Source organism: Oncorhynchus mykiss, chromosome 12, assembly GCF_057628025.1.
Source record: "Oncorhynchus mykiss isolate SJ-2025 chromosome 12, ASM5762802v1, whole genome shotgun sequence".
NCBI classification, from domain to species: Eukaryota; Metazoa; Chordata; class Actinopteri; order Salmoniformes; family Salmonidae; genus Oncorhynchus; species Oncorhynchus mykiss.
Genome location: NC_143033.1, coordinates 8737393 through 8761465, shown reverse-complemented (window position 1 = coordinate 8761465; position 24073 = coordinate 8737393). Strand labels below are relative to the sequence as shown.

At 44.5% G+C, this 24073-nt stretch overlaps 1 protein-coding gene across 1 annotated transcript in view; it reads right to left on the bottom strand.

Annotated features, from left to right (window-relative positions):
- The window catches only part of LOC110536912 (uncharacterized), a 45392-nt gene that overhangs the window by 9487 nt on the left and 11832 nt on the right, over positions 1–24073 (bottom strand). The window contains exons 15-45 of the mRNA XM_036936809.2: positions 23997–24041; positions 23609–23776; positions 23259–23378; positions 21750–21860; positions 21633–21665; positions 20954–21088; positions 20660–20806; positions 17983–18117; positions 17709–17863; positions 17358–17502; positions 17205–17259; positions 16951–17017; positions 16706–16839; positions 16537–16580; positions 16048–16221; positions 14706–14860; positions 14478–14591; positions 14258–14373; positions 13636–13787; positions 13338–13543; positions 11706–12105; positions 11402–11571; positions 11208–11278; positions 11006–11106; positions 9456–9575; positions 9224–9361; positions 8968–9122; positions 8698–8797; positions 8345–8580; positions 8029–8215; positions 5974–6222 (exon numbers count right to left, since the gene is read on the bottom strand). Of these exons, the coding sequence (XP_036792704.1) occupies positions 5974–6222; positions 8029–8215; positions 8345–8580; positions 8698–8797; positions 8968–9122; positions 9224–9361; positions 9456–9575; positions 11006–11106; positions 11208–11278; positions 11402–11571; positions 11706–12105; positions 13338–13543; positions 13636–13787; positions 14258–14373; positions 14478–14591; positions 14706–14860; positions 16048–16221; positions 16537–16580; positions 16706–16839; positions 16951–17017; positions 17205–17259; positions 17358–17502; positions 17709–17863; positions 17983–18117; positions 20660–20806; positions 20954–21088; positions 21633–21665; positions 21750–21860; positions 23259–23378; positions 23609–23776; positions 23997–24041 (4338 nt within the window). The remainder of the gene's footprint in view (positions 1–5973; positions 6223–8028; positions 8216–8344; positions 8581–8697; positions 8798–8967; positions 9123–9223; positions 9362–9455; positions 9576–11005; positions 11107–11207; positions 11279–11401; positions 11572–11705; positions 12106–13337; positions 13544–13635; positions 13788–14257; positions 14374–14477; positions 14592–14705; positions 14861–16047; positions 16222–16536; positions 16581–16705; positions 16840–16950; positions 17018–17204; positions 17260–17357; positions 17503–17708; positions 17864–17982; positions 18118–20659; positions 20807–20953; positions 21089–21632; positions 21666–21749; positions 21861–23258; positions 23379–23608; positions 23777–23996; positions 24042–24073) is intronic.

The window sequence follows — 24073 nt, the reverse complement described above, 5'->3', positions numbered from 1 at the left end:
CTGTCTATCTATGGGTAACAGGGTTGATGTGTTATTCTAGCCTGTCTATCTATAGATAACAGGGTTGATGTGTTATTCTAGCCTGTCTATCTATGGGTAACAGGGTTGATGTGTTATTCTAGCCTGTCTATCTATAGATAACAGGGTTGATGTGTTATTCTAGCCTGTCTATCTATAGGTAACAGGGTTGATGTGTTATTCTAGCCTGTCTATCTATAGGTAACAGGGTTGATGTGTTATTCTAGCCTGTCTATCTATAGGTAACAGGGTTGATGTGTTATTCTAGCCTGTCTATCTATGGGTAACAGGGTTGATGTGTTATTCTAGCCTGTCTATCTATAGGTAACAGGGTTGATGTGTTATGCTAGCCTGTCTATCTAAGCTTAACAGGGTTGATGTGTTATTCTAGCCTGTCTATCTATAGGTAACAGGGTTGATGTGTTATTCTAGCCTGTCTATCTATAGGTAACAGGGTTGATGTGTTATGCTAGCCTGTCTATCTATGGGTAACAGGGTTGATGTGTTATTCTAGCCTGTCTATCTAAGCTTAACAGGGTTGATGTGTTATTCTAGCCTGTCTATCTATAGGTAACAGGGTTGATGTGTTATTCTAGCCTGTCGATCTATAGGTAACAGGGTTGATGTGTTATTCTAGCCTGTCTATCTATAGGTAACAGGGTTGATGTGTTATTCTAGCCTGTCTATCTATAGGTAACAGGGTTGATGTGTTATTCTAGCCTGTCTATCTAAGCTTAACAGGGTTGATGTGTTATTCTAGCCTGTCTATCTATAGATAACAGGGTTGATGTGTTATGCTAGCCTGTCTATCTATAGGTAACAGGGTTGATGTGTTATTCTAGCCTGTCTATCTATAGGTAACAGGGTTGATGTGTTATGCTAGCCTGTCTATCTATAGGTAACAGGGTTGATGTGTTATGCTAGCCTGTCTATCTATAGGTAACAGGGTTGATGTGTTATTCTAGCCTGTCTATCTATAGGTAACAGGGTTGATGTGTTATTCTAGCCTGTCTATCTATAGGTAACAGGGTTGATGTGTTATTCTAGCCTGTCTATCTATAGGTAACAGGGTTGATGTGTTATTCTAGCCTGTCTATCTATGGGTAACAGGGTTGATGTGTTATTCTAGCCTGTCTATCTATAGATAACAGGGTTGATGTGTTATTCTAGCCTGTCTATCTATGGGTAACAGGGTTGATGTGTTATTCTAGCCTGTCTATCTATAGATAACAGGGTTGATGTGTTATTCTAGCCTGTCTATCTATGGGTAACAGGGTTGATGTGTTATTCTAGCCTGTCTATCTATAGGTAACAGGGTTGATGTGTTATTCTAGCCTGTCTATCTATAGGTAACAGGGTTGATGTGTTATTCTAGCCTGTCTATCTATGGGTAACAGGGTTGATGTGTTATTCTAGCCTGTCTATCTATAGGTAACAGGGTTGATGTGTTATGCTAGCCTGTCTATCTAAGCTTAACAGGGTTGATGTGTTATGCTAGCCTGTCTATCTATAGGTAACAGGGTTGATGTGTTATTCTAGCCTGTCTATCTATGGGTAACAGGGTTGATGTGTTATTCTAGCCTGTCTATCTATAGGTAACAGGGTTGATGTGTTATTCTAGCCTGTCTATCTATGGGTAACAGGGTTTATGTGTTATTCTAGCCTGTCTATCTATAGGTAACAGGGTTGATGTGTTATTCTAGCCTGTCTATCTATAGGTAACAGGGTTGATGTGTTATTCTAGCCTGTCTATCTATAGGTAACAGGGTTGATGTGTTATTCTAGCCTGTCTATCTATAGGTAACAGGGTTGATGTGTTATTCTAGCCTGTCTATCTATAGGTAACAGGGTTGATGTGTTATGCTAGCCTGTCTATCTATGGGTAACAGGGTTGATGTGTTATTCTAGCCTGTCTATCTAAGCTTAACAGGGTTGATGTGTTATTCTAGCCTGTCTATCTATAGGTAACAGGGTTGATGTGTTATTCTAGCCTGTCTATCTATAGGTAACAGGGTTGATGTGTTATTCTAGCCTGTCTATCTATAGGTAACAGGGTTGATGTGTTATTCTAGCCTGTCTATCTATAGGTAACAGGGTTGATGTGTTATTCTAGCCTGTCTATCTAAGCTTAACAGGGTTGATGTGTTATTCTAGCCTGTCTATCTATAGATAACAGGGTTGATGTGTTATGCTAGCCTGTCTATCTATAGGTAACAGGGTTGATGTGTTATTCTAGCCTGTCTATCTATAGGTAACAGGGTTGATGTGTTATGCTAGCCTGTCTATCTATAGGTAACAGGGTTGATGTGTTATGCTAGCCTGTCTATCTATAGGTAACAGGGTTGATGTGTTATTCTAGCCTGTCTATCTATAGGTAACGGGGTTGATGTGTTATTCTAGCCTGTCTATCTATAGGTAACAGGGTTGATGTGTTATTCTAGCCTGTCTATCTATAGGTAACAGGGTTGATGTGTTATTCTAGCCTGTCTATCTATAGATAACAGGATTGATGTGTTATTCTAGCCTGTCTATCTATGGGTAACAGGGTTGATGTGTTATTCTAGCCTGTCTATCTATAGATAACAGGGTTGATGTGTTATTCTAGCCTGTCTATCTATGGGTAACAGGGTTGATGTGTTATTCTAGCCTGTCTATCTATAGATAACAGGGTTGATGTGTTATTCTAGCCTGTCTATCTATGGGTAACAGGGTTGATGTGTTATTCTAGCCTGTCTATCTATAGATAACAGGGTTGATGTGTTATTCTAGCCTGTCTATCTATAGGTAACAGGGTTGATGTGTTATTCTAGCCTGTCTATCTATAGGTAACAGGGTTGATGTGTTATTCTAGCCTGTCTATCTATAGGTAACAGGGTTGATGTGTTATTCTAGCCTGTCTATCGATGGGTAACAGGGTTGATGTGTTATTCTAGCCTGTCTATCTATAGGTAACAGGGTTGATGTGTTATGCTAGCCTGTCTATCTAAGCTTAACAGGGTTGATGTGTTATGCTAGCCTGTCTATCTATAGGTAACAGGGTTGATGTGTTATTCTAGCCTGTCTATCTATGGGTAACAGGGTTGATGTGTTATTCTAGCCTGTCTATCTATAGGTAACAGGGTTGATGTGTTATTCTAGCCTGTCTATCTATAGGTAACAGGGTTGATGTGTTATTCTAGCCTGTCTATCTATGGGTAACAGGGTTGATGTGTTATTCTAGCCTGTCTATCTATAGGTAACAGGGTTGATGTGTTATTCTAGCCTGTCTATCTATAGGTAACAGGGTTGATGTGTTATTCTAGCCTGTCTATCTATAGGTAACAGGGTTGATGTGTTATTCTAGCCTGTCTATCTATAGGTAACAGGGTTGATGTGTTATGCTAGCCTGTCTATCTATGGGTAACAGGGTTGATGTGTTATTCTAGCCTGTCTATCTAAGCTTAACAGGGTTGATGTGTTATTCTAGCCTGTCTATCTATAGGTAACAGGGTTGATGTGTTATTCTAGCCTGTCTATCTATAGGTAACAGGGTTGATGTGTTATTCTAGCCTGTCTATCTATAGGTAACAGGGTTGATGTGTTATTCTAGCCTGTCTATCTATAGGTAACAGGGTTGATGTGTTATTCTAGCCTGTCTATCTAAGCTTAACAGGGTTGATGTGTTATTCTAGCCTGTCTATCTATAGATAACAGGGTTGATGTGTTATGCTAGCCTGTCTATCTATAGGTAACAGGGTTGATGTGTTATTCTAGCCTGTCTATCTATAGGTAACAGGGTTGATGTGTTATGCTAGCCTGTCTATCTATAGGTAACAGGGTTGATGTGTTATGCTAGCCTGTCTATCTATAGGTAACAGGGTTGATGTGTTATTCTAGCCTGTCTATCTATAGGTAACAGGGTTGATGTGTTATTCTAGCCTGTCTATCTATAGGTAACAGGGTTGATGTGTTATTCTAGCCTGTCTATCTATAGGTAACAGGGTTGATGTGTTATTCTAGCCTGTCTATCTATGGGTAACAGGGTTGATGTGTTATTCTAGCCTGTCTATCTATAGATAACAGGGTTGATGTGTTATTCTAGCCTGTCTATCTATGGGTAACAGGGTTGATGTGTTATTCTAGCCTGTCTATCTATAGATAACAGGGTTGATGTGTTATTCTAGCCTGTCTATCTATGGGTAACAGGGTTGATGTGTTATTCTAGCCTGTCTATCTATAGGTAACAGGGTTGATGTGTTATTCTAGCCTGTCTATCTATAGGTAACAGGGTTGATGTGTTATTCTAGCCTGTCTATCTATAGGTAACAGGGTTGATGTGTTATTCTAGCCTGTCTATCTATAGGTAACAGGGTTGATGTGTTATTCTAGCCTGTCTATCTATGGGTAACAGGGTTGATGTGTTATGCTAGCCAGTCTATCTATAGGTAACAGGGTTGATGTGTTATGCTAGCCTGTCTATCTATAGGTAACAGGGTTGATGTGTTATTCTAGCCTGTCTATCTATAGGTAACAGGGTTGATGTGTTATTCTAGCCTGTCTATCTATAGGTAACAGGGTTGATGTGTTATTCTAGCCTGTCTATCTATAGGTAACAGGGTTGATGTGTTATTCTAGCCTGTCTATCTATAGGTAACAGGGTTGATGTGTTATTCTAGCCTGTCTATCTATAGGTAACAGGGTTGATGTGTTATTCTAGCCTGTCTATCTATAGGTAACAGGGTTGATGTGTTATTCTAGCCTGTCTATCTATAGGTAACAGGGTTGATGTGTTATTCTAGCCTGTCTATCTATAGGTAACGGGGTTGATGTGTTATTCTAGCCTGTCTATCTATAGGTAACAGGGTTGATGTGTTATTCTAGCCTGTCTATCTATAGGTAACTCGTCCCACTCAGTTTTTCACCACAAAACACCAGAAAATCGGAAATTAAAGAGTAGAATCAGCTCACCTGCTTTTACACGATGATTTGACTATTAGATGTTTAAAATGTTTCTATTGAACCAAATATTTATAATAATAGTTTCACCACATAAAAATTAGAGTTCAGGTCACGTAACAGGGGGTTGACCTTAAAGTGAGAGTTCAGGTCACGTAACAGGGGGTTGACCTTAAAATGAGAGTTCAGGTCACGTAACAGGGGGTTGACCTTAAAATTAGAGTTCAGGTCACGTAACAGGGGGTTGACTTTAAAATGAGAGTTCAGGTCACGTAACAGGGGGTTGACCTTAAAATGAGAGTTCAGGTCACGTAACAGGGGGTTGACCTTAAAATGAGAGTTCAGGTCACGTAACAGGGGGTTGACCTTAAAATGAGAGTTCAGGTCACGTAACAGGGGGTTGACCTTAAAATGAGAGTTCAGGTCACGTAACAGGGGGTTGACCTTAAAATGAGAGTTCAGGTCACGTAACAGGGGGTTGACATAAAAATGAGAGTTCAGGTCACGTAACAGGGGGTTGACCTTAAAGTGAGAGTTCAGGTCACGTAACAGGGGGTTGACCTTAAAATGAGAGTTCAGGTCACGTAACAGGGGGTTGACCTTAAAATGAGAGTTCAGGTCACGTAACAGGGGGTTGACCTTAAAATGAGTGACAGATGTAAATTAATCACTAATCACATGAATTAAATAGTAATCTCCAGAAATGACGGCCTAGGAACAGTGGGTTAACTGCCTGCTCAGGGGTAGAACGACAGACCTTGTCAGCTCGGGGGTTTGAACTTGCAACCTTCCGGTTACTAGTCCAACGCTCTAACCACTAGGCTACCCTGCCGCCCTGAAGCAACACAACACTAGGTCTTTACATTAGAGAAATTATTGGATTAAAATGGGTTGAAATCTGAAATGAATTCTCCATGGGTCTATTTTAAAGGGCACTTCAGTTAACACAACAGGTTTTTATTTCTACTTCAAATAAAGAAGGTATGCAAAAGCCACGGTTTCGTGGAACGACCCACTTACAGTTGTTGTCCCTGGTCAGGCCGATCCAGACGTTGTGTACTCTGGTGTAATTCATTTTCAAGATGAACTCCACCTCTGGTCTACTGTGGATGGACACCAGGTCTCCTCTCACTATTTGGCAGTAGTGTCTTGCCTCTGGCCAGGAGAATCCCTGGGGCCCGTTGTATACAAAGTAGCAGTAACGACCAAAGGGAACCCAGCCTAAAAGGCATTTCCCATCTCCAGGGGCTGGGGTTGGAGGAGGAGACTCTGAGGAGAGAGGAATATAAATATTTAGTCTTTTAACAGGTGACATCTGTAATTTTCGGAAACCTGTGGAAAATATAGTACACTTGTCAAGAGTGGGCTAGTTAAATTAGTCTGCTAATCCCATAAGAGTCTAAGCCCTGTCTAAGATGGGGGGGGGGGGGGGGGGGGGGTCTTTTAAGAAGGTCAAACCAAGGATCATTTTGCTATTTGATTTAGAATTTTAAGACCCCTTGAAGAATCCCAAAAATATCCAAAACATTTTTGGGGGATTAAACATTTTATTTGGCCTTACTGCTATTAGCCCATACAAACACTTTGAATAACAGGTTCACTACATTGAACAACAGATAGTCCCAAAAAAAGAAATCTAAAGGAAGTTTGGTCTGAAGTGTTTGTCCTCTATCTCAGAGACATAAGAAAGAGCAGAAAACTTTGTATTTCTTATTTATTTTTTCCACAAATATTTAACCCCTTATTTTTAGAACTAAACATATTAGTGTGTATCCCAAACTCTTCGGAAGCTTCAGACAGAAGTTGGCAGATCGGCTGCACCAACTTCAGACGAGTCCCAAAACGATTGTGGGGGTCGTAGAACAAAACGGAGAACACCATTGTGTTCGTGAGAGTCTCGTCTTTTTCGGGATGTCTCGTGGTCTGACAAACACCTTTCTAGCTCTGTCACATTTCACCGCAGATGCAGAAGTGCAACATAGGCGGACAGATTTTAATGGGGATTTTTGTTGTTGTTATGCAAATCAGATTTCGGCGGGGGTGTGGACATCGACCTCGGACGGATATGCTGCAGTGGAGATGTAAAGTGCCTTCAGACTTTTAAAAAATATCTATATTTTGTGTCACTGGCCTATGGCACAATACCCCATAATATCAAAGTGGAATTCTGCTTAAAGAAAGTTTTACACATTTTTTTTTATTTTTAATAAAAATATTCTAAAAAATGCATCCTGTTTGCAATAAGGCACAAAAGTAAAACTGAAAAAAAAATTGGCAAACAAATTAACTTTATGTCCTAATACAAAGTGCTATGTTTGGGGAAAACCTAACAAAACACATTACTGAGTACTACTCTTCATATTTTCAAGCATGGTGGTGGCTGCATCATGCTATGGGTATGCTTGTCATCGGCAAGGACAAGGGAATATTTTTGTTGTTGTATATATATATAAAGAAACACAATAGAGCTAAGCACAGGCAAAATCCTAGTGGTAAACTTTGTTTCATTCTTTCCAACAGACACTGGGAGACAAATTCACCTTTCAGCAGGACAATATCCTAAAACACAAGGCCAAATCTACACTGGAGTTGTTTACCAAGACAACAGTGAATGTTCCTTAGCGGCCTAGTTACAGTTTTGATTTAAATCCCCTTGAAAATCTATGGCAAGACTTGAAAATGGCTGTCTAGAGTGATCAACAACCAACTTGACAGAGCTTGAATAATTTTTTAAGAATAATGTGAAAATATTGTACAATTCAGGTGTGCAAAAGCTCTTAGAGACTTACTCAGAAAGACTCACAGCTGTAATTGCTGCCAAAGGTGATTCTAACATGTATTGACGGAGGGGTGTGAATACTTATGTAAATGAGATATTTCTGTATTTCATTTTCAATTCATTTGCAAACATTTCTAAAAAAAAAAAATCACTTTGTCATTATGTGGTATTGTGTGTAGATAGGTGAGATTTAAAAAATATATATTTCATAAATTTTTCAATTCAGGTTGTAACACAACAAAATGTGGAATAAATCAAGGGGTATGAATACTTTCTGAAGGCCCTGTAGCTCCTACCTGAGGAGATCTTGCAGATATAGGCCTTGGCAGAATTACAATCGGTGTCGTTCCATGTTCCATGGAAGATAGGGTCTGCACGCATTGCTACACAGCCCTCTGTTTTGTGGTTACTAGGCTCCCCAGGTCCCCAGTGAGTGAAGAACACTGACCAGCCGTCTGTCCATGTATATGAACTGCTATCATCCTGTAGATACAACAAACAATCAACCAAGAGCAACCTGTCCACTTACCATAATCAAAGAAATGACAACTTCAAATTATCTTTGTTGTGATTAATGCCAGTTCAATTCAATAAAGAGGATTGGGCTAGCACCTTGCGTCTTAGTCCAATCCACGCGTCTGCTTTGCCCTGGAGTACAACCCCGGCCACAAAGGCCTGGTCGTAGCTCATGTCTACGCTGGCCAGGTTACCACCTTCCTGCTCACAGGCCACCTGAGCTGCATCCCACGTCTTCGGCTCCTCCACCAGCTTGTAGCAGTTCTTATACCAGGAGATGTAACCAGAGGGGCAGGGGTTTTTGGTTGGAGCTGGCGGAGCTATACTGCTTGCTGTCGGAATTAAATTATAGAACTTTTAACAAAAAGTCACAAAATCATTAAGCTGCAAAGAGTGAGTTGTGTGCAACAACAAAAAAGTTTAAAAAAAAAAAAAAAGTCAGCACTAACATTTCTTCATGGAGCAGACCCAGCTATGCTCCTCAGTGCACAAGTCATCATTCCAGCGTCCACTCACCAAGTAGTTATGGGTAATGGCGGTGCAGTGCTCCTGGGGGAGGAAATAGGTCAAAGTTGAATCTTTGTTTTAACTTGTAGCTTAGTATCTCGTTTTAAACCGATCCAGTCCTATGAGTGGAAAAACCTTAGAACCTTTGACATTCGCGGTGTCCTTCAAAAACGCCTCATCTGAAGTATGTTGGAGCTGTGCATGATACTCACCCGTCCTCCATTGTTGTTGGGTTCCTTGTCGGCCCAGTTGGTGTACAACACTGGACTCACACCGTCACTCCAGCCAAACCCTCCCTCCACCAGGCTGTCTGTCAAGCCAATCCATGTTGGCAGCTTCAGATCCCTTAGATAGCTGGACACAAAGTCTGGAGAAAAGAGGCCATTCAAATATAAAACCACCATGAAAAAAGTCAAAGGAACTTTGATCGACTGGATCTCCAAAGCTAGAGCTGCTTCTGTAGCTTACCGTTCTCATATTGATTGTCGATGACAGCTAATTCTGCTCCTTTACTTTGGCACCAACTCCGAGCAGAGGTCCAGTTGGCTTTCATCCCGTGTTTGTGCCCTTGGAACATAAAGCACTTGTTTCGGAACAGCATCCATCCTAGGACAGACAAAGACACATGTTACTACTAGTGTTTTGGGGGATCATTTTACAATCAGAACCTGTAGTATTAACGGGGGTGTGTCTGCCCTACCCGCTGGGCAGTATCCCGTCCAGGGTTGGGTGGGAGGAGGTGGAGTGTGGTCTTCATTAGGGTATTTCTTACACAGGTAACCTGCATTGGTACGGGCGCAGTTGACATCATTCCAGTTACCTACGAGACACAAGATGCAGAATATGTTGGATGCAGGGCTCTAAATGAACCATTTTCAGCACAACATAAAAATTAGGAGCACAACATAAAAAGTTAGGAGCACAACATAAGAATTAGGAGCACAACATAAAAATTAGGAGCACAACATAAAAAGTTAGGAGCACAACATAAGAATTAGGAGCACAACATAAAAAGTTAGGAGCACAACATAAAAAGTTAGGAGCACAACATAAGAATTAGGAGCCCAACATAAAAATTAGGAGCACAACATAAAAATTAGGAGCACAACATAAAAATTAGGAGCACAACATAAAAATTAGGTGCACAACATAAGAATTAGGAGCACAACGTAAAAATTAGGAGCACAACATAAAAAGTTAGGAGCACAACATAAAAAGTTAGGAGCACAACCTAAAAATTAGGAGCACAACATAAGAATTAGGAGCCCAACATAAAAATTAGGAGCACAACATAAAAATTAGGAGCACAACATAAAAATTAGGAGCACAACATAAAAATTAGGTGCACAACATAAGAATTAGGAGCACAACGTAAAAATTAGGAGCACAACATAAAAATTAGGAGCACAACATAAAAAGTTAGGAGCACAACATAAAAAGTTAGGAGCACAACCTAAAAATTAGGAGCACAACATAAGAATTAGGAGCCCAACATAAGAATTAGGAGCACAACGTAAAAATTAGGAGCACAACATAAAAGCACCAGAAAATAAGATTTTTAAATTGATTGAGACACAGCCTATATTGAGCCTATACAAAGCTCTAGCTACTTTCGTGCCTTAACCCTATCAAAAGCAATTGAAAATGTTGATACAAAAACCTGTCATTGACATTCCAGTAATTTGTGGAAAAGTAGGTTTCTACATCACGTATTGCGATGCATCCCATTGAAAATTCTACACTGTCTCTTTAAGAGCGTCAAGTTCATTGCAATAATCTGATTATTGATCTCCTGAAGAAGTATCCCTTTTCCTTTCTTTCCTCAAATGTTTCGATATGCTGCTAATTAAGTTTGCTAGCTAGCTAATAAATTTACATGATTGAACAAGGTGTCAACAAATTCCCCGCGAGGAGTTTTGGTACAGCCTGCGAATTTTTTTACGAACGTATAGAACAATTCACGATAGGAGGGAAAAAAAATAATTGAGTCGGTAATATATGGGTCATACAGTATCTTTTTACCTGACAATCCGCTTATCCGTTTAGTAATGATGAAACAGTAACGAATCGGTGCGCACTTTCATCTCTAAGGCACTCGAAAACAACAGTACAACGAAGACTAATCATTATTATCTGGTTGCAAATTAGCAAAATATGCGACGAAAATTGTTGGATGGGAGTTGAATATTTTTTATTTATATTTTTATTCTATTTTTTCCCCCAGAAAGTTCAACCTGTTTACATCAGTACCTTGATGTCTGTTCATCTGGACACACTGTTCCTCCCCATTGGCATTATTAGGCTCTCCCACACCCCAGAAAACATATGTGACAGGGGACCAGTCCACCCACCTGGGTAGGGGAACAGAGATAGGTGGTTAGCAGTCTTGACAACGTCCCACACCATATTGTACAACAGTATGGGTAGTATCAATACAAAAAAATAGACTTACTGGTACTGGTCTGCTGCGATCCCAAACACAACCATTCCAATCCATGATGATTCAGCCCGTCCCGTCCCAATCTGCAATGTCAAGAAACGTTACTGAGAGGAGCCGCACACGGAGAGTTTTTGTAACATCTCCTGCACAACCGATAAACAAAACAAACACCAAAAAAAAGGTCTGCTTGGGCAAGCATTTCACACCATCGTGTTGATGTACGCCTGTTCATCTTTGTTTAAGATGGAGACCAGTAGAGCCTTCTCGTCGTAGCAACGGGACATAGCTGTCTGGAAGTCTACTATGTCGGTGTCATTGTAGTAGTAGCAGATGCCATTGTTCTTCCTCCAGACAGCGTTGGTACCGCAGTCAGGTGCTGGAAAAGATACAAGCCATTTCTCAGGGTCATACAGGTCACAGAAACTTCTGGAACAAATCAATGATCATGACTCTGCTGCGTGCCATCTTGTGGTTTAACAGTGCGATCAGAGGTGCACTAAGCTAAGCTACCTGGAACAGGAGGAGGGGGAACTGGAGGCACGATGGGTTTCTTCCCCTTGGAGATCATGCAGATCCAGTCCTGATGGGCATCACAGTTGAGATCGTTCCACCAAGAGGACGTCCCATTTGTGTTGCTCACCATCTCTACACAGTCCTCACGACCCTCATGGTTGTTGGGCTCCCCATGTCCCCAGTTGGTGTGGCTCACAGGAGTAGCGTCACTCCAGTGGTAACCTCCATCTGTAGGGTTGTGTTTCAGACCGATCCACTTGGACTTCCCCTTGGTGTACGTGGACAGGAAGCTCTCTTCCTCCATGTTATGGATACTGACAAGGTCTGCCCCCCTGGAGATACAGTCTTCACGGGCTGCAGGCCAACTCTTCTTCTTGGAGAAGTCCACCATGAAGAGCTACAACAAACATTTCGAGACGCTAAGGTTTTTTTTCAGTTCATATAGTGTTGAGGCTCTTTACCCTGTACTAGTTCGGCAGTTCAGATGAAGCTAGTCTGTATCTTTACCCTGTATCAGTTCAGATGAAGCTGGTCTGTATCTTTACCCTGTTCTAGTTCAGCAGTTCAGATGAAGCTAGTCTGTGTCTTTACCCTGTACTAGTTCAGCAGTTCAGATGAAGCTGGTCTGTATCTTTACCCTGTGCTAGTTCAGCAGTTCAGATGAAGCTGGTCTGTATCTTTACCCTGTGCTAGTTCAGCAGCTCAGATGAAGCTAGTCGGTGTATATTTACCCTGTATCAGTTCAGCAGTTCAGATGAAGCTAGTCTGTGTTTTACCATGTATCAGTTCAGATGAAGCTAGTCTGTGTATATTTACCCTGTACTAGTTCAGAGTGTTCAGATGAAGCTAGTCTGTGTCTTTACCCTGTATCAGTTCAGGTGAAGCTAGTCGGTGTATATTTACCCTGTACTAGTTCAGAGTGTTCAGATGAAGCTAGTCTGTGTCTTTACCCTGTATCAGTTCAGATGAAGCTGGTCTGTATCTTTACCATGTACTAGTTCAGCAGTTCAGATGAAGCTGGTCTATATCTTTACCCTGTACTAGTTCGGCAGTTCAGGTGAAGCTATTCTGTGTTTTACCCTGTGCTAGTTCAGCAGTTCAGATGAAGCTGGTCTGTATCTTTACCCTGTACTAGTTCAGCAGTTCAGATGAAGCTGGTCTGTATCTTTACCCTGTACTAGTTCAGCAGTTCAGATGAAGCTGGTCTGTATCTTTACCCTGTACTAGTTCGGCAGTTCAGGTGAAGCTAGTCTGTATCTTTACCCTGTACTAGTTCAGCAGTTCAGGTGAAGCTAGTCTGTATCTTTACCCTGTACTAGTTCAGCAGTTCAGATGAAGCTGGTCTGTATATTTACCCTGTGCTAGTTCAGCAGTTCAGATTAAGCTAGTCTGTGTCTTTAATGATTATCAGTTCACATAAAGATAGTGTGTATAGTTACCATGTATCAGTTCAGATGAAGCTAGTCTGTATCTTTACAGTGTATCAGTTCAGATGAAGCAAGTCTGTATCTTTACAGTGTATCAGTTCAGATGAAGCTAGTCTATATCTTTACCTTGTAGCAGTTCAGATGAAGCTAGTCTGTATCTTTACAGTGTATCAGTTCAGATGAAGCTAGTCTATATCTTTACCTTGTAGCAGTTCCTGAAGTGTCGCTCAGCCGTCCAACCGTCCGCACAGTCCGATGAAGGGGGAGGAGTTGGAGGTTTAGTGGGCGGGGTGATGTCAGGCCTTGGTGTCTCACACACGAATGGGAACACCTCAGTGCATGGCTTGTCATCCCAGAACCCACCAGTAAGGCCCGTAGTCATGGCAACGCAGGTTCCCGCATGGTTATCTGGAGGATCACAAAGACAATGGTAAACAATTCAACTGATATACTGACAGGAAAATACTTCAGATTCGATAATGGGTGTAAAATGACTGTACCTGGCTGGTTTCGATCCCAGTGTGTGAAGGTGAGAGGTGCTCCATTATCCCAGATGTAATCCACCCCTCCTGAGTCACCCGTGGCCCTCAGTCCAATCCACCACAAACCAGTGTATCTAGCCAGTTTCACCGTGAAGTGGGACTGTTCATAACTGGGAAAGACATCAAAGATATTATATTCAACAACCAATCAAAGACCAGCATTATAGACATCTTGAGGCATGCCAAGATTCTAAGCTGTTATTTATTTTACCTTTATTTAACAAGTCAGTTAAGAACAAATTCTTATTTTCAATGACGGCCTAGGAACAGTGGGTTAACTGCCTGTTCAGGGGCAGAACGACAGATTTGTACCTTTCAGCTTCCCCCGAGCTGAAAGGTACAAATCTGTTGTTCTGCCCCTTAACCCACTGTTCCTAGGCCGTCACGCCTTCCGGTTACTAGTCCAACGCTCTAACCACTAGGCTACCCTGCCGCCCCAAAAATGTGATGCCCCTTCGGATAAGAAATCAAATGGACCAGCCGGTTTCCAACAGATTGAAGTACACCAGACTGATGATCTGTATCTGCCACAACAGACACATAAAGACATCTTGTGAGATGCTGAGGTGATCACACTCACATGTCCCCAATGTGTAGAAGTTTGCTGTTTTGCTGCTCACAGAAGGCCTTGGCGTCTGACCAGGTTCTGGCGGTCTCTTCCATCCAGTAACAGGAATAGCCATAGGCGTCCCAGCCCTATGACACACACACACACACACACACACACACTGATGTGGTGCTGCAGAGGGACAGCTATAGGCAGGTACAGGTACAACAGGTACAACAGGACAAGCACTCACCTGTGTGCATCCGTACACAGTGGGCATGACGGAGGGAAGCGGGTAGTGGGCTTTGGGCATCTTGCATATATAAGTGTTCAGTTCTGTGCAGGGGACATCATTCCATCTACCAGTCTGTGATAAAGGAACATAAAACGTTTGGTTGGACAAGCGTCAGGTTAACGATAACAGTAAGGTTCAGAGAATGGGGTAAGAGTTAAGCATGCGTGGCCAAGCTAACCGTGTTACCTGATAAAACATCTCCACACAGTCCTCATTGAAGCCTTGATGATTGTTGGGTTCTCCTGGTGCCCAGTAGGTGAAAGTGACCCAGTGGTTGTCTGACCAGGAGAACAGGCCTGAGAAGCCCATATCATTCAGCCCAATCCACACATCATTGGTGGCTGGTGGAAAACACATCGAAAGAAGTCGTCAGCTAAGCTTTCCAACAATAAGTAGTGTTCATGTTCCCCCCTTACGGACCCATACTTCCCCATACGGACCCATACTTCCCCATACGGACCCATACAGACTGATACTTCCCCATACGGACCCATACTTCCCCATACGGACCGATACGGACCGATACTTCCCCATACGTACCGATACTTCCCCATACGTACCGATACTTCCCCATACGTACCGATACTTCCCCATACGGACCAATACTTCCCCATACGTACCGATACGGACCCATACTTCCCCATACGGACCGATACTTCCCCATACGGACCGATACGGACCCATACGGACCGATACTTCCCCATACGGACCCATACTTCCCCATACGGACCGATACTTCCCCATACTTCCCCATACGGACCAATACTTCCCCATACGGACCAATACTTCCCCATACGGACCGATACTTCCCCATACGGACCGATACTTCCCCATACGGACCCATACTTCCCCATACGGACCAATACTTCCCCATACGGACCAATACTTCCCCATACGGACCGATACTTCCCCATACGTACCGATACTTCCCCATACGGACCCATACTTCCCCATACGGACCGATACTTCCCCATACGGACCGATACTTCCCCATACGGACCCATACTTCCCCATACGGACCCATACTTCCCCATACGGACCGACACTTCCCCATACGGACCGACACTTCCCCATACGGACCCATACTTCCCCATACGGACCGATACGGACCCATACTTCCCCATACGGACCCATCATTGTGAGACTTCCCCATACGGACCGATACTTCCCCATACGAACCGATACTTCCCCATTCGGACCGATACTTCCCCATACGGACCGATACTTCCCCATACTTCCCCACACGGAATGATACTTCCCCATACGGACCGATACGGACCCATACTTCCCCATACGGACTGATACTTCCCCATACGGACCGATACTTCCCCATACGGACCGATACGGACCCATACGGACCGATACTTCCCCATACGGACCGATACTTCCCCATACGTACCGATACTTCCCCATACGGACCGATACCTCCCCATACGGACTGATACTTCCCCATACGGACCGATACTTCCCCATACGGACCCATACGGACCGATACTTCTCCATACGTACGGACAAGGTGGACTCTTACCCATGTAAAGGTAGCTCTCCAGCCAGCTCTGTTCTGTCATGGACTGAATGGACACCAGGTCAGCTCCCAGCTTCCTGCACTCTCCACGGGCTGCATGCCATGTCTTTTTATCTCCGTAGGGCTTGTAGCAGAACTCCCCAAATTCATACCAGTCAGGGCCCGAGCAACTCAACTCTGCAGAGGAATCAAAGTAGGAGTTGAGACAGCACATTCAAATCATATTTTTTTATTTAACTAGGCAAGTCAGTTAAGAACAAATTAGTATTTACAATGACGGCCAAACCCGGACGACGCTGGGCCAATTGTGCGCCGCCCTATGGGACTCCCGATCACAGCCAGTTGTGATACAGCCTGGGATCGAACCAGGGTCTGTAGTGACGCATCTAGCACTGAGATGCAGTGTCTTAGACCGCTGCGCCACTCGGAAGCCCATATTAGTGTCCTTAGGTAACTTGATTGATGTCTGAGCATTGGTGTAGTCTAACATACCTTTATCTGCAAACTGGTATGAAATTTGATAGTTCCCATCATACCTGTTGAAGGTCAATGGTTACTATGTTGGTATTGGTTGCATTTTCTGGGGGGGGGTTCGTAATTAATGAATTAATTAATTTAGTGCAGACAGTGCACCATCATGCAATAATAATAAGACACTCACTGCCTGGAGGTGATTCCGTTCTTGGTGGAGCCACTGTAGAAGTTCTGGCCTGGTTCTTTCAACATAGTACAGTCTCCTCCGATATCATTCAGGATTACTCCTGCATGGATTCCAGCTGCACAGATGTTGGAGTCCTTCGTGTAACGCAAGCACATATCAACGTACATCAATATCCTCACATTCCTCACTCCAAATTGTCTGTTGAATCATTGTGAGTTGATGGTTAAATCACTTAATTCACTCACCCCACGATATACGCCAGAGCCATAAACAGTATATAGTACTTGCGCACATCCTGCTGGGCAGTGTACGCTGAAAGATACACAATGTGAAATTAGCTTCATGTATTTTCCATTCATGTCTTATTAAAATCCTATATTGCCTCTACTTCACACTGCCTGCTCAGCCCAGACCCAAAATAACTTGACACAGTAGTCGTCAGGATCTGGGCAACGGAGCAGGCATTTTGGAGTAGAGGGCAGTAGACGCAGGGACTTACGTCATAAGATCATTTGCAAAGTTAAAGTTGGGCTTTGCATCACAGGACACAGCATCTGTGAAAAGAAAAACACCTCTCTCTGTATTCTGAGTGGACACAAAACATTTCTCAACAAAGAAATGCTAAGAGGTTAGCAAAACAGTTTTCGCCTACAGTCGGGTATACATCCCAGGATGTCAAAGCGAAGACCGGTCTGTCCGTTGAATTCCTGGGGAAGAATCCTGACATACTGGGCAGAGACAGGAGTGCCCAGAAGCTGTGTCTCTGGGGTGTTTCTGTCCATGCAGCCTGTGAATACCTGGACAAACAAGAAGAACCAAGTGCAATTATGATCTGGAGTTTATAATCCAGCTATCCCAATATGGTGCATTGGACCAAAGACCTACAAATTGTGGGCTGGCTTCCCAGACACATATTGAGCCTGGTCTTAGACTGCTTTTTAAGTCTAGGACTAGGCGTAAACTGTGCCTGGGAAACCGGCCGTGTATGTTTGATGTGGTTTACCCCTCCATCGTCTTTGTAGTCAGTCCATTTGCTTCCATCCATACTGTGCTGGATCTTGAATTTAGTCACCCAGTGATCTGCACCAGGACACCCCTGGATCACAACACCTGTGATCTTTTTGGCCTCACCAAGGTTCACCTGGATCCAGGAGTTTACTGCGGTGATGTCAGTGGAGAGGAAAATTAACATGATTGAAGTTCATTTCTGGAAAAATTCTAATTCTTTCACGAATACCAAATGTGAGATGAAGGACGAGGTGCCAGGTGAAACGTACAGGGATTTGATGGCATCCAGCAGGAGCCACCATTCAGACGAGCTCCGTTCGGACCGTGTGAACTCTGTGAGGACGAGGCAGACAGCATGGAGTCAGTGACGTTACCATCCTCCACACCAAGTCCCCTCAGACACACTGAAAGATCAAAACACAACCACAAGAGGCACATAATGTAAATAAGTGCAGTAAAATAATGTAACAGTGATTCATGGTTTCAGTTTTTTTGGGGGGTTCGGTCTGGTGGAGATTGGGTCTGGTTGGGGTTGGGCCTGTTTGGGTCTGGTTGGGGTTGTGTCTGGTTAGGGTTGGTTCTGGTTGGGGTTGGGGTCTGGTTGGGGTTGGGTCTGGTTGTGGTTGGGTCTGGTTGGGGTTGGGTCTGGTTAGGGTTGGGTCTGGTTAGGGTTGGATCTGGTTAGGGTTGGGTCTGGTGGGGGTTGGGTCTGGTTGGGGTTGGGTCTGGTTGGGGTTGGGTCTGGTTGGGGTTGGGTCTGGTTGGGGTTGGGTCTGGTTAGGGTTGGGTCTAGTTGGGGTTGGGTCTGGTTGGGGTTGGTTCTGGTTGGGGTTGGGTCTGGTTGGGGTTGGGTCTGTTTGGGGTTGGGTCTGGTTGGGGTTGGGTCTGGTTGGGTCTGTTTGGGGTTGGGTCTGGTTGGGGTTGGGTCTGGTTAGGGTTGGGTCTGGTTGGGGTCTGGTTAGGGTTGGGTCTGGTGGGGGTTGGGTCTGGTTAGGGTTGGGTCTGGTTGGGGTTGGGTCTGGTTGGGGTTGGGTTGGGTCTGGTTGGGGATTGTGTCTGGTTGGGGTCTGGTGGGGGTTGGGTCTGTTTGGGGTTGGGTCTGGTTAGGGTTGGGTTGGGTCTGGTTGGGGTTGGGTCTGTTTGGGGTTGGGTCTGGTTGGGGTTGGGTCTGGTTGGGGTTGGGTCTGGTTAGGGTTGGGTCTGGTTGGAGTCTGGTGGGGATTGGGTCTGGTGGGGGTTGGGTCTGGGTCTGGTTGGGGTTGTGTCTGGTTAGGGTCTGGTGGGGATTGGGTCTGGTGGGGGTTGGGTCTGGGTCTGGTTGGGGTTGGGTCTGGTTGGGGTTGGGTCTGGTTAGGGTCTGGTTGGGGTTGGGGTTGGGTCTGGTGGGGTTTGGGTCTGGTGGGGGTTGGGTCTGGTTAGGGTTGGGTCTGGTGGGGGTTGGGTCTGGTGGGGGTTGGGTCTGGTGGGGGTTGGGTCTGGTTGGGGTTGAGTTTGGTTAGGGTTGGGTCTGGTTAGGATTGGGTCTGGTTAGGGTCTGGTTGAGTCTGGTGGGGGTTGGGTCTGGTTGGGTCTGGTGGGGGTTGGATGTGGTGGGGGTTGGGTCTGGTCGCCTACCATTTTGCTCACAGCTGTACACCACTTCCAGGTATTTGGAGATTGAAGGGCAGGGGTCAGTTTCAGTATAGGCATACAAGAAGCAGAAGGGTCGGTTGTCACACGCCTTTCGTACCAAAGGCAGGATGCCATCTGGGTCTGGTTGGGGTTGGGTCTGGTTGGGGTTGGGTCTGGTTGGGGTTGGGTCTGGTTGGGGTTGGGTCTGGTTAGGGTTGGGTCTAGTTGGGGTTGGGTCTGGTTGGGGTTGGTTCTGGTTGGGGTTGGGTCTGGTTGGGGTTGGGTCTGTTTGGGGTTGGGTCTGGTTGGGGTTGGGTCTGGTTGGGTCTGTTTGGGGTTGGGTCTGGTTGGGGTTGGGTCTGGTTAGGGTTGGGTCTGGTTGGGGTCTGGTTAGGGTTGGGTCTGGTGGGGGTTGGGTCTGGTTAGGGTTGGGTCTGGTTGGGGTTGGGTCTGGTTGGGGTTGGGTTGGGTCTGGGTCTGGTTGGGGATTGTGTCTGGTTGGGGTCTGGTGGGGGTTGGGTCCGGTTGGGGTTGGGTCTGTTTGGGGTTGGGTCTGGTTGGGGTTGGGTCTGGTTGGGTCTGTTTGGGGTTGGGTCTGGTTGGGGTTGGGTCTGGTTAGGGTTGGGTCTGGTTGGGGTCTGGTTAGGGTTGGGTCTGGTGGGGGTTGGGTCTGGTTAGGGTTGGGTCTGGTTGGGGTTGGGTCTGGTTGGGGTTGGGTTGGGTCTGGGTCTGGTTGGGGTCTGGTGGGGGTTGGGTCCGGTTGGGGTTGGGTCTGTTTGGGGTTGGGTCTGGTTAGGGTTGGGTTGGGTCTGGTTGGGGTTGGGTCTGTTTGGGGTTGGGTCTGGTTGGGGTTGGGTCTGGTTGGGGTTGGGTCTGGTTAGGGTTGGGTCTGGTTAGGGTTGGGTCTGGTTGGAGTCTGGTGGGGATTGGGTCTGGTGGGGGTTGGGTCTGGGTCTGGTTGGGGTTGTGTCTGGTTAGGGTCTGGTGGGGATTGGGTCTGGTGGGGGTTGGGTCTGGTTGGGGTTGGGTCTGGGTCTGGTTGGGGTTGGGTCTGGTTGGGGTTGGGTCTGGTTAGGGTCTGGTTGGGGTTGGGGTTGGGTCTGGTGGGGTTTGGGTCTGGTGGGGGTTGGGTCTGGTTAGGGTTGGGTCTGGTTAGGGTTGGGTCTGGTGGGGGTTGGGTCTGGTGGGGGTTGGGTCTGGTTGGGGTTGAGTTTGGTTAGGGTTGGGTCTGGTTAGGATTGGGTCTGGTTAGGGTCTGGTTGAGTCTGGTGGGGGTTGGGTCTGGTTGGGTCTGGTGGGGGTTGGATGTGGTGGGGGTTGGGTCTGGTCGCCTACCATTTTGCTCACAGCTGTACACCACTTCCAGGTATTTGGAGATTGAAGGGCAGGGGTCAGTTTCAGTATAGGCATACAAGAAGCAGAAGGGTCGGTTGTCACACGCCTTTCGTACCAAAGGCAGGATGCCATCTACAGTGCATGTTCCTGATAGGGATAACCAATGCGTTAGTAACATCGTTGTCTGAAGCACTGTATTAAGCCTAACACATAAATAATATGCCATTAGGAGTTGGTTGCTCTTATAGTTATAACCTATTTGAGTTTCAGAGGTAAAAGCAATTTGTTCTGTACCTGAAGCTCCTTCCTGGTGGGGGCAGATCTTGTCACTCTTGCGGCCAAAGAAAGCTGACTGGATGTTGATGACACTGTTGGTATCACAGTGGAGGACAGCACTGGAGTCCTCACAGATGTAAGCCGTTTCAAACCCTACAGGAGATCGCAACCCGTACAAACACGGTCAACAGGGTTCAAAGACAGTGAAAAGGAGTCTCCAGACTCTTAAATCAGATTTTAAAAAGGCAATAGTAAACATGGGCATTAATAGTCCACAGTTTATTCAAGCCTTGACGATCCCAGTTAGAGAGCTTTTTAACTCACTTCTAACAGTAGAGGCATCTGAGATTACTGTGAACAAGGGAAATAGTTTAAAACTACTATTGAATAATGTGGCTGTTCTGATGGACCACGTGGTTTATCTAACTCTACTACAAACCCTCCTCACCAAGTTTATTGGGGCGGCAGGGTAGCCTAGTGGTTAGAGCGTTGGACTAGTAACCGTAAAGGTTGCAAGATTGAATCCCTGAGCTGACAAAGTACAAATCTGTCGTTCTGCCCCCTGAACAAGGCAGTTAACCCACTGTTCCCCCGTAGGCTGTCATTGAAAATAAGAACTTGTTCTTAACTGACTTGCCTAGTTAAATAAAGGAAAAATAAATGATTTATCTATAAGAGCAGGGTTAATTTATCTTACCATCGTGGGGTGGAGGAGAAACTGGTGTGTTTCCTGAAAGAAACCATTAGAAGTAGGGTTTAAAAATAACATTTGAAAAGGTTCAAAAACACAACCATCTGTACAGGACCAGGTTACCTCTGCGTTTGCATATGTATCCTCTATTGTAATCACAGTTGTCATCGTTCCAGTAGCCGGTGTTGATAAGCATGGAAAGGCAATCCTCTCCTCCATAGTTGTCTGGGTTGCCTGAGTGAGGCAAAGAGGAGGTAGAGAAATGTGATGCTTGGTATTTGTACCACCTAGCAACTCGGGGGAGTCCCCACTCTAAAATACATGCAACAAAAATATACAAAAAAATAAGCATTACCTGCGTTCCAGTGGATAAGTCATAAGACTGCTGAACAGCTAATCAAACGGCTAGCCGGAATATTTGCATTGATCCCCCCCATTTGTTTTATGCTGCTGTTATTCGCTGTTTATTATCTTTTATCTATTATCTATGCATAGACACTTACCTACCTACATGTACACTTTACCCCTACCTACATGTACACTTTACCCCTACCTACATGTACACTTTACCCCTACCTACATGTACACTTTACCCCTACCTACATGTACACTTTACCCCTACCTACATGTACACTTTACCCCTACCTACATGTACACTTTACCCCTACCTACATGTACACTTTACCCCTACCTACATGTACACTTTACCCCTACCTACATGTACAATTTACCCCTACCTACATGTACACTTTACCCCTACCTACATGTACACTTTACCCCTACCTACATGTACACTTTACCCCTACCTACATGTACACTTTACCCCTACCTACATGTACACTTTACCCCTACCTACATGTACACTTTACCCCTACCTACATGTACACTTTACCCCTACCTACATGTACACCTTACCCCTACCTACATGTACACTTTACCCCTACCTACATGTACACTTTACCCCTACCTACATGTACACTTTACCCCTACCTACATGTACACTTTACCCCTACCTACATGTACACTTTACCCCTACCTACATGTACACTTTACCCCTACCTACATGTACACTTTACCCATGCCTACATGTACACTTTACCCCTACCTACATGTACACTTTACCCCTACCTACATGTACACTTTATCCCTACCTACATGTACACTTTACCCCTACCTACATGTATTACCTCAATTATCTCAACTAACCTGTACCCCCACACATTGACTCGGTACTGGTACCCCCTGTATATATAGCCATGTTACTACCTGGTACTTCCTGTATATAGCCATGTTACTACCTGGTACTTCCTGTATATAGCCATGTTACTACCTGGTACCTCTGCACATTGACTCGGTACTGGTACCCCCTGTATATAGCCATGTTAATACCTGGTACCCCCTGTATATAGCCATGTTACTACCTGGTACTTCCTGTATATAGCCTCATTATTGTTATTTTATTGTCTTGCTTTTTTAAACTAGTTTATTTAGTAAATATTTTCTGAACTCTATTTTCTTAAAACTGCATTGTTGGTTAAGTGATTGTGAATAAGCATTCCACTGTAATTCGGGCGCATGTGATAAATACAATTTTAATTGATTTGAGGTATCCGAAAGCATCAGGACTATTACCTGCATTCCAGTGGATGTATCTGAAAGGGGAGCCATCAGTCCACTCCCATCCCCCCTCTGTGATGGAGTCATGTCCTCCCATCCACACGGAGACGCCCGTGGGAATCAGCTGGACCTTAGCTGTTCATGAACACAACACATCAGAGTACTATTCATTTGAATTGCCATTGTGAATAAACAACATTGTTGTAGTACTTTTTTTTTTTTTACGGAGAAGAATGATAGCACTTAACCAGTTAACCCACTGTTCCTAGGCCGTCATTGAAAATAAGAACTTGTTCTTAACTGACTTGCCTAGTTAAATAAAGGTAAAATTTATAATTTACAAAATTTACAAAAACCATCTGTACATTGAATGAAGGCTTGCTCAAAAGGCTCGGTGATGCTGAGAAGGTCCCCTTTCTGGTTTACACAGTCAGCACGTGCATCAGCCCATTTCCTCATGGACAGGTAGTTAAACAGGTAGCAGTAGTCATTGAACGGGTCTGACATCCAAGAGCCACACTTCTCATTCCAATCTGCGGGAGAAAAATCGGATGATATCTTTTGGAATAGGGTAGGGCTTACAACACACTCTGAAAAAAAGCAACCTGTTTGTTTTGCATTTAAACTGCACAAATATAATCGTGTGTGGTTAAAATGGCCAACGGTCAAACTGATTTCTTGTTGGAAATTGCAAGTGAGAGGTTTTGGGGTTGCAAAGAATGGTAAACTTAGGAGAGAAGCTGCTACTTTTACCTGGCCCCGATGTGGGAGGTATGGGTGGGGGTCCTTGACCTTTTGCTGAGGGTTAGAAAGACAGTTGAGTGATGAAC